This window comes from Meleagris gallopavo, chromosome 31 (assembly GCF_905368555.1).
Source record: "Meleagris gallopavo chromosome 31, MGAL_WU_HG_1.1, whole genome shotgun sequence".
NCBI classification, from domain to species: Eukaryota; Metazoa; Chordata; class Aves; order Galliformes; family Phasianidae; genus Meleagris; species Meleagris gallopavo.
Genome location: NC_139434.1, coordinates 1,698,849 through 1,712,895, shown reverse-complemented (window position 1 = coordinate 1,712,895; position 14,047 = coordinate 1,698,849). Strand labels below are relative to the sequence as shown.

At 60.7% G+C, this 14,047-nt stretch overlaps 1 protein-coding gene and 1 long non-coding RNA gene across 4 annotated transcripts; both read right to left on the bottom strand.

Moving 5' to 3' along the window:
• Positions 1-69: 69 nt before the first annotated feature.
• On the bottom strand, positions 70-13,967 carry KANSL2 (KAT8 regulatory NSL complex subunit 2). 3 transcript variants are annotated; one of them, XM_085212458.1, is made up of 11 exons: positions 13,831-13,967; positions 12,689-12,951; positions 11,008-11,186; positions 10,075-10,189; positions 8,979-9,146; positions 7,843-8,005; positions 6,397-6,537; positions 6,228-6,324; positions 2,860-3,113; positions 1,012-1,230; positions 70-266 (listed from the first exon to the last, which is right to left on the bottom strand). In XM_085212458.1, the coding sequence occupies exons 2-11, from the start codon at positions 12,937-12,939 to the stop codon at positions 207-209; spliced, it is 1,647 nt and encodes a 548-aa protein (XP_085068584.1). In that variant the 5' UTR covers positions 12,940-12,951; positions 13,831-13,967; the 3' UTR covers positions 70-206. The 3 variants fall into 3 exon arrangements, with proteins under 3 accessions (XP_085068584.1, XP_085068583.1, XP_085068585.1); XM_085212457.1 differs by having other exon boundaries at positions 12,689-12,948; positions 13,831-13,928; XM_085212459.1 differs by lacking the exon at positions 6,397-6,537 and having other exon boundaries at positions 79-266; positions 12,689-12,948; positions 13,831-13,928.
• Positions 1,292-2,570, bottom strand: LOC146542449 (uncharacterized). Its single transcript, XR_014880272.1, has 2 exons — positions 2,464-2,570; positions 1,292-2,328 (listed from the first exon to the last, which is right to left on the bottom strand). It is a non-coding gene; the product is annotated as an uncharacterized LOC146542449 (long non-coding RNA).
• Positions 13,968-14,047: the final 80 nt, after the last annotated feature.

The window sequence follows — 14,047 nt, the reverse complement described above, 5'->3', positions numbered from 1 at the left end:
CCCCCAGCACAGTGACACAGGGATCCCATCCAATATCTTTATTGGGGGGGGGGGGTGAGATGGGGGGAGGAATAAGAATGAAACCCCCTCCCACACCAACACCCACTGAGACAGTGTCACCTCCCCCCCCCCCATTGTTGGGGGTCACCGCTGGGGGGGGGGTCACCCTGCCCCCCCCCCACTCACCCACGGGGGGGGCTGTGAGCTCAGCTGACAGCCGAGGGCTGCAGGGTCCCATTGGGGGGGTCCTCGGGGCGCAGGGCGCTCTGTGGGGATACAAGAGGTGATGATGAGGGGTGAATGGGGGGGGGTTGGGAATTGGGGGGGTTTGGGGGGGGGGCCCCGTGTGGCTCCCATACGAATCGGTCGCCCCATATGGGGTCGGAGAACCGACAGACTGAGAGCGGCTCTCTGGGCTCCTGCTTGAAGCCAGCGGTTATGGGAGAACCGACGGCCTTCATCCAGGGCCGGGGGGGGGGGGGGGGGATGTGGGGGAGGGTGTGGGGTGGGGGGGCACGCGGCCCCAAAAGGGAGAGGGGCTGTGGGATGGGGGTGGCGAAGTGATGAGAGCGGTGGGGGTCACCCGGTGCTCCCAGAATACATGGGGGCACCCAGTGCCCCCCGGGATATGGGGTCACCTATTGCCCCCCAGGATATGGGGTATGGGACCACCCAGAGCCTCAGAGATATGGGGTGCGGGGTCACCCACCGCCCCCCAAGATAGGAGGTATGGGGTCACCCACAGCCTCCTAGGATACAGGATATGGGGTCACCTATTGCCTCCTAGGATATGGGGTATGGGGTCACCCACTCCCCCAGGGATACGAGGTAGAGTCACTTGCTATGGGGTATGGGGTCACCCACTGTCCCCAGGGGTATGGGGTCACCCACAGCCTCAGGGATATGGGATGTGGTGTCACCCATTGCCCCAAAGGGTATGGGGTCACCCCCTGCCCCCCAGGATATGGGGTCGCCCACAGCCGGATGCCACCAGCGCCGCTCCATTCCTACCTGTGCAGGTGACACCGTGGCCGTGGTGAAGCTGTGGGTCCCCCTGTCTGTGGGCGCCACGTGTGGGGGGGGGATCACGGCGTGAGGGGGGTCCTCCAGGGCCAAAATGTCGATGGGGGCTTCAGCCACATCCCGGATGGATGGAGCGAGGGCGGCGGACGGGTCGAAGAGCAGAGGGGATGGGGGACACTGCATGCCATCACCCACCACGTCCAGGTCCTATGGGGCAGCACAGGGGGGCATCAGGAGGGGTCCCGAAACCCCCAGACCCAATGTAGAGTTGCTCTCTGCTGCTTGTGGGGTTGGAAAGGTCCTTCGAGGTGATGGAACCATGGGATGGTTGGGTTGGAAGGGAACTTCAAGACAATGGAATTTTGGGATGGGATGGGATGGGATGGGATGGGATGGGATGGGATGGGATGGGATGGGATGGATTGGGATGGGATGGGATGGGATGGGATGGGATGGGATGGGATGGGATGGGATGGGATGGGATGGGATGGAGAACCACGGGATGGTTGGGTTGGAAAGGTCTTCAAGGTGATGGAACCATGGGATGGGTTGGGTTGGAAAACCATGGGATGGTTGGGTCGGAAGGGACCTTCAGGATGATGGAAACGTGGGATGGGTTGCGTTGAAAGGACCTTAACGATCATGGAGCATGGGATGGTTGGGTTGGAGAACCATGGAGTGGTTGGGTTGGAAGAGACCTTTGAGATGATGGAACCATGGGATGGGTTGGGTTGGAAGAGATCTCAAATATTATGGAACCACAGGATGGGTTGGGATAGAAGGGACCTCAAAGACCATGGAACCATGGGACGGTTGGGTTGGAAGGGACCTTAAAGATCATGGAAGTATGGATTGGGTTGGGTTGGAGAACTATGGGATGGTTGGGTTGGAAGGGACCTTAAAGATCATGGAATTATGGATTGGGTTGGGTTGGAACACCATGGGATGGTTGAGTTGGAAGGGACCTTAAAGATCATGGAATTATAGATTGGGTTGGGTTGGAGAACTATGGGATGGTTGGGTTGGAAGGGACCTTAAAGATCATGGAATTATAGATTGGGTTGGGTTGGAACACCATGGGATGGTTGGGTTGGAAGGGACCTTAAAGATCATGGAATTATGGATTAGGTTGGGTTGGAACACCATGGGATGGTTGGGTTGGAAGGGACCTTGAAGATCATGGAATTATGGATTGGGTTGGGTTGGAACACCATGGGATGGTTGGGTTGGAAGGGACCTTAAAGATCATGGAATTATGGATTAGGTTGGGTTGGAGAACTATGGGATGGTTGGGTTGGAAGGGACCTTGAAGATCATGGAATTATGGATTGGGTTGGGTTGGACAACTATGGGATGGTTGGGTTGGAAAGGTCCTTCAAGGTGATGGAACCATGGAATGGTTGGGTTGGAGAACTATGGGATGGTTGGGTTGGAAGGGACCTTGAAGATCATGGAATTATGGATTGGGTTGGGTTGGGTTGGAACACCATGGGATGGTTGGGTTGGAAGGGACCTTAAAGATCATGGAAGTATGGATTAGGTTGGGTTGGAGAACTATGGGATGGTTGGGTTGGAAGGGACCTTGAAGATCATGGAATTATGGATTGGGTTGGCTTGGAACACCACGGGATGGTTGGCTTGGAAGGGACCTTCAAGGGGTCCAACCCCTCCACGGTTGGAGAAGCACGGGATGGTTGGTGTGGGATGGGATGGATAAAATCTGGTGCGTGAGGCACACGTGGCTCCAGCACCAGCTCTCCCGGTGTTCCACCTCCGTTCAGTGGCGAAAAGGAGGAGCTTTGGGACACCTCCCTACCAGCAGCACGTCCAACTTACATCGCTGAACTCCAGGGGCAAACTCTCGGTGGGCTGCAGCTCCGCGGCACTCAGGTACAGGTCGGTGGGGGCTGCCTGCAGCTCCTCGGGGACAGCCAGCACCTGCTCAGGGACGTACAGCTGCGGGGGCAGGCGGAGGTGCAGAGGGCAGCAGGGCTCCTCGGAGAGGCTGACGGGAACGGGTTTGTGGCAGGGCACCTCCTCGGATCCCTGGCATGGTTTGAACAGCATCTGGTTGGTGTCCTGGCAGATGTCTGCGAGATGTGGTCAAGGGAAAAATGGGGAAACCGCAGTATGGCTACGGCGTGACTACATGGAGAGAATGAGAGTGGTTGGGTTGGAAGGGGGCTTAAAGATCATGGAAATATGGGATGGGTTGGAGAACCATGGGGTGGTTGGGTTGGAGAACCATGGGATGGTTGGGTTGGAGAACCATGGGATGGTTGGGTTGGAGAACCATAGGGTGGTTGGGTTGGAGAACCATGGGATGGTTGGGTTGGAAGGGAGCTTAAAGATCATGGAAACATGGGATGGGTTGGAGAACCATGGGGTGGTTGGGTTGGAGAACCATGGGGTGGTTGGGTTGGAGAACCATGGGGTGGTTGGGTTGGAAGGGAGCTTAAAGATCATGGAGATATGGGATGGGTTGGAGAACCATGGGATGGTTGGGTTGGAGAACCATGGGGTGGTTGGGTTGGAGAACCATGGGGTGGTTGGGTTGGAGAACCATGGGGTGGTTGGGTTGGAAGGGAGCTTAAAGATCATGGAAACATGGGATGGGTTGGAGAACCATGGGGTGGTTGGGTTGGAGAACGATGGGATGGTTGGGTTGGAAGGGAGCTTAAAGATCATGGAAATATGGGATGGGTTGGAGAACCATGGGATGGTTGGGTTGGAAGGGAGCTTAAAGATCATGGAAATATGGGATGGGTTGGAGAACCATGGGATGGTTGGGTTGGAAGGGAGCTTAAAGATCATGGAAATATGGGATGGGCTGGGATAGAAGGGACCTCAAAGATCATGAAACCATGGGATGGTTGGGTTGGAAGAGATCTTAAAGATCGTGGAACCTTGGGATGGGTTGGAGAACCATGAGGTGGTTGGGGTGGAAGAGATCTCAAATATTATGGAAGCACAGGATGGGCTGGGACAGAAGGAACCTTAAACTCATGGAACCATGGGATGGGTTGGGTTGGAAGGAACCTTAAACTCATGGAACCACGGGATGGGTTGGGTTGGAAGGAACCTTAAACTCATGGAACCACGGGATGGGTTGGGTTGGAGAACCGTGGGATGGTTGGGATAGAAGGGACCTCCAAGATCAAACAACTACGGAACGGTTGGGTTGGAGGGGACAGCGCAGACCGTAGAACCGTTGAGTGGTTGGGTTGGGAGAGATCTTAAACATCATCGAACCACAGAATGGTTGAGTAGGAAGGAAGCCCAGAAGCCCCCCAACCCCACCGCCATCAGCCCCCCATGGCAGTGAGCGCCTCCAGGGATGGGCACCCACGCTTCCCTAGGCAGCACAGTGATGATTTCCATTTCAGAGCATCTCCTGTGCAGCAGAGAAGGCTGCAGTGCCCCCCCTCAGCCGGGACTGCAGTTCAGCTGCTTCCACCCTTTTTCCTTCCCAGGGAAAAACCCAATTCCTGTCTGAGGTGTCAGTGGGATTTCCTGCCTTTCATCAGCACCGCTGCAGCTGTGCGGAGCAGCACGAGAGCAAAGCCCATCTTTGGGCAGAACACCAGCACGCACCCATACCCGTACCTGTATCCATAGCCATACCCATATCAACATCCCATACCCATATCCCAAATCCATACCCATAGCCCATATCCCATATCCATATCCACGCCCATACCCCATATCCATATCCCATACTCATACCCCATGCCCATACCCTGTATCCATACCCCATGCCCATACCCCGTACCCCATGCCCATACCCATACCCCATATCCATACTCCATACCCATACCCTATGTCCCATATCCATATCCCATACCCATACCCCATACTCCATATCCCATGTCCCATATCCATACCCCATATCCCATATCCATACCCCATACCCCGTATCCATATCCCATACCCCGTATCCATACCCCATACTCCATACCCCATACCCCGTATCTATATCCCATACCCATACCCCGTACCCATACCCCGTACCCATACCCCATACCCCGTATCCACACCCCCCAATCCCCAGGTGCTGAGCACAGAGCACCACTTTGGGGTCAGAGCGCAGGATCCCAGCCCTGAGCACCGTGCTGAGCCGCTCCCTTTGCAGCCCCCCTCTGGGGGAGGAAAAAGCAAAGCTCAGCCCCACGGACGCTGGCAGAAAGCGCCGGGTTTGACCCCATTTCCCAACCGACCGCAGCTCAGTGGGGTCAGCAGCACGGGCTGCCAGGAGGGTGAGCAGCACAGCCCATGGCTGGGACGCACGGAAACCCAGCCCCGCTTTTTCCACTCTGCTTGGATGGAGCCAGCTGCAGCGTGCCTTGCTCAGAGCCTGGGGGGGGGGGGGCTGCATCCACCCTCCTTCCCACCCCCACGGCCACAGTGGAGGAGCACCGGCAGCACCCAGCACCCAGCTGCACCCACGAGCCCCGGAGCTCCGCCTCCCACCGCTGCCCCACAGCTCAGCACCCCCCGCACGCTTTGGGTGGGGGTCCCACGAGCACCGCTGCGACACAGAGCAGCTCCTGAGCTGCGGCAGCTGGAGGGACGCAGGACCGCTCCGTCCCCCCCCATCCTCCGCAAAGCCCGGCGTGGGATCTGCGGTGCAGGACCCGCAGCTGGGAGGCCCCCATGTCCGCCCCCATGTCCGCCCCCATGTCCGCCCCCATGTCCACCCCCATGTCCGCCCCCATGTCCACCCCCATGTCTGCCCCCATATCCTCCCCCATGTCTGCCCCCATATCCTCCCCCATGTCCGCCCCCATGTCCGCCCCCATGTCCCCCCCATGTCCACACCCCATGTCCGCCCCCATGTCCGCCCCCATGTCCGCCCCCATGTCTGCCCCCATATCCTCCCCCATGTCCGCCCCCATGTCCGCCCCCATGTCTGCCCCCATATCCTCCCCCATGTCTGCCCCCATATCCTCCCCCATGTCCGCCCCCATGTCCGCCCCCATGTCTGCCCCCATGTCCGCCCCCATGTCCGCCCCCATGTCCGCCCCCGGCGCCCAGCCGTGCCCTCGAGGTGCCCGAGCTCAGCCGGCGTCCGAAGGAAAGCATTGCTTTGGGCTCCTGTTTGAAACCAACGGCTACAGAGCAAACCGCCGGCCTTGATCGAGGGCCGGAGAGGGGAGAAGGAGGGTCCCACCGTGGGCGGGGGTCCCAGCAGGACGGAAGGATACGAGTCAGGCAGTGCCTGGCCATGGGCAGCGAGGGGTTGGAGCAGCGCACGTCGTCCACGAAGGCCAAACATCTCTGGCTGGAGCGGGTGGTGTGAGCCTGGGGGGGGCGGCGACAGCTCAGAGCAACGCCTGCTTTCAGAAGACCCCCCCTCCCCCCCCCAGAGCAAACCTGGCTCTGAACGGCATAACCCCCCTCTGGGGGCTGCGCTGGGGGGCTGGGAGGACTCCTGAGCTCCATGGTTGTACCAAGGGCTGTTTCCCACTCGTTGAGGAGCGCACGCGCTGCCAGGCCACGGGAATGCGTAGGGCCCTACGTGGGGATGCGTGGGGAGGGATATGGGGCTGAGCTGCTGGAAAGGAGCTCCGTGGAGGAGGATCTGGGTGACCGACGGGTGACAATGAGCGACCGTGAGCCAGCAGCGTGCCCTGGGGGCATGAAGGCCAAAAGTGGCCCAGGTGACCAATGGCAGAGCAATAAATGGGTGACCATGAGCCAGCAGCGTGCCATGGTGGCCATGAAGACCAACAGTGCCTTGGTTGACCAACGGGTGACCAATGGGTGACCGTGAGCCAGCATCACGCCCTGGTGGCCAAAAATGCCAAGGGTGGCCTGGTTGACCAATGGCAGACCAATAAATGGGTGACCATGAACCAGCAGTGCGCCATGGTGGCCATGAAAGCCAACGTCGTCCTGGTTGACCAATGGGTGGCCACAAGCCAGCAGCAAGTCCTAGCGGCCATGAAGGCCAACAGCGCCTTGGTTGACCAACAGTTGACCATGAGCCAGCATCACGCCCTGGTGGCCACGAAAGCCAATGGCGTCCCAGTTGACCAACGGTAGATCAATGGTTGACCAATAAATGGGTGACCATGAGCCAGCAGTGCGCCATGGTGGCCACGAAAGCCAATGGCGTCCTGGTTGACCAATGGGTGACCGTGAGCCAGCAGCAAGTCCTAGCAGCCATGAAGACCAACAGCGCCTTGGTCGACCAACGGTTGACCAACAGTTGACCACGAGCCAGCATCACACCCTGGTGGCCAAGAATGCCAACGGTGGCCTGGTTGACCAACGGGTGACCAATAGCAGACCAATAAATGGGTGACCATGAGCCAGCAGTGTGCCATGGTGGCCACGAAAGCCAATGGCGTCCCAGTTGACCAACAGTAGATCAATGGTTGACCAATAAATGGGTGGACCATGAGCCAGCAGTGCGCCATGGTGGCCACGAAAGCCAATGGCGTCCCAGTTGACCAACGGTAGATCAATGGTTGACCAATAAATGGGTGACTGTGAGCCAACTGTGTGCCCTGGTGGCCATGAAGGCCAACAGTGTCCTGGCTGACCAGTGGGTGACCACAAGCCAGCAGCAGGTCCCAGTGGCCATGAAGGCCGACAGTGCCTTGGTTGACCAACGGTTGACCAACGGTGAGCCAGCATCGCGCCCTGGTGGCCAAGAAGTCCAACGGTTCCCTGGAGGCACCGCACAGAGCGCAACCAGCAGGGCAGGGAGGTGCTGCCCCCCCCTCTGCTGCGCACTGGGCAGACTGGGAACAGCTGGGAGAGCCCCAGAGAGCTGCGGGCCGGGCTGAGAGCCCCGGGCACAGCCCCACACACCTGCTGGGCCGCGCCGTCGGTCGCCATCACCCTGCGCTCCTTCAGCTGCCGGTGCAGCAGAGCCTCCACGCCGTAGCGCTGCCGGTAACGCCGCAGGCATTTGAGGCGCTTCAGGTTCTCCCTTTCCTTGGCCATGAGCCCCTCAGGTCCCGTCAGGAGGCTGCTGCCTGCGGGGTGACAGGGAGGGCTCAGCGACAGCACCCACCCACCGCGCTCCTCCCGTTCCATCTGAAGGTTTTTAGGGTAACCAGAGCCAAAAATCGCGAGTCAGAGCTCTGATGTGCACTGAGGTCAGAGCCGTTCCTCCTGCCGGCACATCTCTGGGTCGCACAGGGGGAAAGCAGAGCCAACCCCCACACTGTTCCCCACGGGGCTGTTTTGAACCACCTCCTAAAATAACCCAGCCAAAGCTCAGAGCCGTCCCTGCGCGTGGAAGAGGAGGAGCACACAGCCCAGTCTGCTCCTGCACTCACTTGGGAAGTTTCCATCAGCGCTGCTGCTGTAATTGCAGGGCAGCTCTGCTCCTCTGCCGCTGCTTTGCTAAAACGAGTTCAACCAAATTGCTACGGACCCAAATTCCAGTTATTTTTACCCAGACGGTGCAGCACGGTGCCATTTCCAGGAGTTATTCTAAGGCTGCACAGGGCGAGCTTCTCTTTGCCCTGCAATGAGCTGCAGCGACAGCGATGCAACCTGGGCACCAAAGTCCCACCCGCGCCACAAAGCACTGCGTCAGCACAGCACAGCACAGCTACCACCAAGCCGTCCTGCAACCCAGGCAGGGCCCTGAGGATGAATTCATTTGTTTCCAAACCCCAAAAACAGGAAATCCTATCCAAAAAAAAAAAGAAAAAAAACAACAAACCCCGACTGTTGTCTCAGAACGAACCCTGAGGTCTCATTTCCTGCAGACTACGGAGAGCCTCAGAGCCTTGGCGACCTTTCCAAGCTCACCGCCAGCGCCCTGCAGGCACGGAGCCAACCCCAAAATACCTCCCCCACCTCTCAGCCCTCCGTTAATTGCAGAGACAAAAAAAAAAAAAACAAAAAAAAAGAGGGCAGGGAAGCATTTCCCAGCACAGAGCCGTGCGTCGCAGGGCAGCTCGGGGTGCGGAGCCCCCACAGCCGAGCCCTACTTGCCTACAGCGTCGTGCTCTGCCTTGCGGCTGTGCAGGTAGCGGCGTTTCTTCTCCTTCAGGAGGTGCTGCAGCCGTTTGAACTGATCGATGTAGAGCGACTGCAGGCGGATCAGCTTTTCCCTCATGATCAGGGCCACCTCCTCAGCTGTGTACACGCCGGCGTGCCTGCAGGACACACACAGCTGAGGGGCAGAAGGGACGGCTGTGCGAAGAGCCACGCAGCCACAGCATGGTTGGGTTGGAAGGGAGCTCAAGGATCACGGAGCTCCAACCCCCCTGCGCCACGCGGGGCCACCAACCTCCACATTTAATAGCAGGGCCCCATCCTTGCTGGCCTCGAACACCTCCAGGGATGGACGGGGATCCACAGCCTCTCTGGGCAGCTGTTCCAGCACCTCCCCACTCTCACAGCAAACAACTTCTCCCTCACATCCAACCTCCATCTGCCCTCCCTCACCTTCCAACCATTTCCCCTCGTCCTGCTGTTTCTCCCCTTCCCAAGAGCTGATCCCCTCCTGTCTGCAGGCTGCACTCAGCTCCCCCCCAGCCTTCTCTTCTCCAGGCTGAACGAGCCCAGCTCCCTCAGCCTGGCTTTGCAGGGAGGTGCTGCAGCCCCTGCTCATCTCTGTGGCTCCTCCGGACCCTCTCCAACAGCTCCCTGTCCTTCCTGTGCTGGGGGCTCCAGCCCTGGACGCAGCGCTGCAGACGGGGCCTCACAAAGCGGAGCAGAGGGGGACGATCACCTCCCTGTCCCTGCTGCCACCCCTCTGCTGCTGGAGCCCAGGATCCCCTCTGCTTTCCGAGCTGCAATCGCACCCTGCTGGCTCAGTTTTTCACCCCCCAGGACCCCCAGCTCCATCTCTGCAGGGCTGCTCCCTCTCAGTCTGTAACAATGCTGGCACTCCTCCAGGCCCTGCACTTTGTTGTGTCCACCCCAGGCTGCTCTGTACCGAGAGCATCAACGCGAACACCCAAAGAATTGGAAGTTCTGAGCCCCGCTGGCCCCCCGCCCCCCCCCAGGCACAAAGTCTGATGGCAGCACTGCTAACGAGGTCACCAGAGCGCAGTGCCAAGCCGTTATCGCCAAACTCACTTCAAGGGATCCTCCTGGTCGCTATCGATGCTGTCAGCCTCGCTGTCCGGGTCCCCGCGCCACGTCTGATCCACTGTGATGGGATCCTGCTCACCATCGCTCCAGCTGTCCTCATCTGCAACGACAAGTGACAGCAGGACGTAGGACACAGAGGAGATGGCACCCTGCCCAGCGTGAGGGCAAGAGCCTGCGGAGCCGTGGCGCTTTGGGACACGGTGATGGGGCAGGAGGGACGTGGCTGTGGGGCAGGGTGGGACGGGGGGATGATTTTAGGGGTGTTTTCCAGCCCCAATGGCTCTATGCCCCTACGGCACGGAGCACTCAGCCCTACGGCTGTGTGATGAAGCTCTGCCTCCTGCCAAGAGCCCTTCCTCTGCGGCGTGGTGCGAGCAAAACTCTCCCAACAGGAAACCCAAGGTGGCCAAAAGGCAGTGCCGATGTGAAACAACACCCCTGCAAGGCCAGGAGCCGCAGCCCGGCCCCACCAAGCAGCCAGGGACCTCAAAGGGCACCAGGTCCCACTGCCCTGCAGCACACGGGGACACCCACAGCTCCAGGCAGAGCTCAGAGCCCTGACCACGTGTGTCTGCAGGGATGGGGACCCACCGCCCCTCTGGGCAGTGCCTCAGCGCCGTTATTGTATCCTTATCTCCAGCCTAAATCCCCCCCCTCAATTTGAAACCATCTCCCCTTGTCCTGCCTCAGCAGAGCCTGCCAAAGCCTGCCTCCTCCTGTCCCTCAGCCCCTGTGGGTACGGGAGGGCCAACCCCAGCTCTCCCTGCAGTGCTCGTCCCTCCAGGCTGAGCATCTCCAGCCTGCAAGCAAAGGGAACCTGCCTGACTTTGGCCTGGTGCTGACTTCCCACGGGTTCTGCTCCCCTTCCTTCACTGATTGACGCCCTCAGCAGCTCCATGAGGGTCCCTCAGTGCTCACCCAGGATGCGGCTGGCTTCGCTGCGGCCGCTCTCGGTGCTCTGGGAGCCCAGCTCTGTCCTGGCATAGGAGCTGAGCTGACACAGCAGCGTCTCACTCATGGGTCCGGGGTTGGATTTCTTCAGCTGAGCTTGGAGAGCCAAGGCGTTCCTGCGGGCGTGCTCAGCACAGAAGGACACACTGCAGGGAGACAGACAGCCAGTGAGCACCCAAAGCCAGCAAAAGGAACAGGGAGACGGGGGGGGAGAGGCTCCTTGGAGCAGTGCTGGCGCAGCCCCCAGCACCGGGGAGAGAGAAATTATTGCTTAAAGCCACTGAGAGCTCTTCGGGCTCCAGATGCTCACGCTGAGCTTTTCACATCGGCCCCTTTTTTGGGGCAGAGGGACAGAATCTCTCGCATCCCTGTGACGTGTGAGCAGCCCAACCCCACCAGCACCACCCGGAGCCGTGAGCAGAGCCAGGGATGGGGCGCCCACAGCTCTCCACGCAGCAGCACCTCGCTGCCCTCTGAGCAACCATTTTCCCCTTCAATCCCCCCCAAATCCCCACGGTAGCAGTGCTCTGCCCGAGCACCAACAGCTCCCAACGGCTGGAGCAATGAAAGCCCAGCAGCCCCACACTGCACACCACAAACCTTCCCCTGCTGATGATGCAGCAGAGCACAGCGAACCAGGGGCACTCATAGAATCACAGGATGCCCTGGCTTGCAGAGGCCCAACCCCTGCTGTGTGCAGGTCACCAACCAGCAGCCCAGGCTGCCCACAGCCACATCCAGCCTGGCCTCGGATGCCTGCAGGGATGGGGATCCACAACCAGTTCCAGCTCCTCACCACCCTCTGGGTGAAAAACTTCCTCCTCACATCCAACCCAAACCTCCCCTGTCTCACTTTAAAGCCATTCCCCCTTGTCCTGTCACCATCCACCCTCACAGACAGCCGTTTCCCCTCCTGTTTATCCGCTCCCTTCAAGCACTGAAGGCCACGCTGAGGTCTCCCCGCAGCCTCCTCTTCTCCAAGCTGAACGATCCCAGTTCCCTCAACCTTTCCTCACAGCAGAGCTGCTCCAGCCCTCTGAGCATCTCAGTGCCCTCCTCTGGACCTGACCCAAAGCTCTGCATCTTTCTTGTGCTGGAGGCCCCAGCCTTGGATGCAGCGCTGCAGACGGGGCCTCACAGGAGCCGAGCGGAGGGGGACGATCACCTCCCTGTCCCTGCTGCCACCCCTTTTTAATGCAGCCCAGAACACAGCTGGCTGCAGGCGCGCTCTGCTGCCTCGTGTCCAGCTTCTCATCCACCAGGACCCCAAGTCCATCTCCGCAGGGCTGCTCTCGAGACCTTCCCCCGATCTGTGCCAATACCTGGCCCTGCCCCGACCCACTGCAGCACCCTGCACTTGGCCTTATTGAACCCCATTTGGTTTTCACGGCCCCACTTCTCCAGCCTGCCCAGCTTCCTCTGAATGGCTTCCAGTGTATCGACTGCGCCGCTCAACTTGCTGCCACCTGCTGAGGATGCACTCGATGCCATCGTTTGTCATTGACGGAGACGCTGAAGAGCCCCAAACCGACCCCTGAGGGACACAGCTTGGGACCGGCCTCCACCCTGACACAGAACCACTCATCGCAACCTTTTTGGCTGCACCCAACCAACTCCGAAGCCATCGAACAGCCCAGCCTTCACTCACCCGTCCTTCTTCTCTGGTTTGGGGGCAGCGTTGGGGCAGCGCTTCCCATTCTTGGCTGAGATGTAACTGCACTGCTTGAAGGGAGCGCTGCGGTCCTCGAGGATGTGTTTGATGCAGAAGTCGTGGCCCTCCAGGCGGGGTTGGGAGCACTGCCTTTGGCTGAAGGAGCAGCACTGAGGTTCCTGAGGCCGTGGGATGGGGGTGAGGCGGCCGCGGTTGGATGGCAGGACGTGGATCCGGATCCTGTTCATATCCTACAGCTGCTGGGGGACGGGGTGGGGGGGGGGGGGTTAGAATGAAGCACAGGAGGAGCCTCTGCTGATGGCTGATTGAAATTGAGCTCCTCGTGTGGGGAGGGAGAGGAGCAGATCCTACAGAGCGCTGCTCCCGATGCTCGAGGGACGGATGGGGGCTCTGTGGGGAAGATGGGGACCACGGGGGAGGATGGGACCCTGTGGAGAGGACAGAAAACTACGGGGACAATGGGGGCCCTATGGGTGGGATGGGAGCCCCACGGGGACCCCGTACCCTCCTGCTCTCCCCACAACCCCCAGCCCTGCACCCCACACAGCACCACCTCCCCGCCCCATAACGCACAGCACAAAACCCACCCTCGGGGCGCTCAGCCCAACAACCCACCCCTCCCATACACCCCCAGCCCACCCCCCCAGCGCACAGCCACGGGCTCCGGCCCCCCCGACCCTACAGCCGCCAGACCCACACGGCCCAGTGCCGGACCCCACAGACCCCCGAGACCCAGCGCTCCCACTGCCGGCCCCCCCGCCCCCCCCGGTTCTCCCTCCGTTCCCGCTCCTTACGCTCGGTGCCCCCCCCCTCCCCGCCCTTCCCGTTCTCCCCAAACCCCCCGTTTTATCGGTGCCCCCCCCACGTGCTCCCCCACCGCCACGCGCCGGCTCCCCGCGCATGCGCGCCGCCGCCTCCCGCCCGCGCCGGCGCCGCCATTTTGTCCGCGGGCGGCGGGAGCGAGGAGGGCCCCCCGGGGGGGATCGCGGCGGAACCGCCGGAGCGGAAAGACGGAGGTGAGCGGCCTCGCGGGCGGCGGATGGCGGAGGGAGCGCGGGGGGAGCGCGGGGAAGGGCGGGACGGCCGCGATGGGGAGCGCAGCGCCGCCGCCATCTTACCTCCGTGCCGCCTCGGCCGCGATGAAGCGGCCCGCCTCCCGATTGGCCCGCCCCGCCACCAATCGGCGGGGAGAAGAAGGGCGGTGCTTCGCGCGGTTGGCTCAGAGAACCGTCGATCCGCGACGGGCAGGCCACGCCTCCCGGGGTCACGCGGGGCTGTTGGCGGGTTGGCGACACGTGGGCGCCGACACGTGGGCAGCGCGTCGCCCCCGACCCG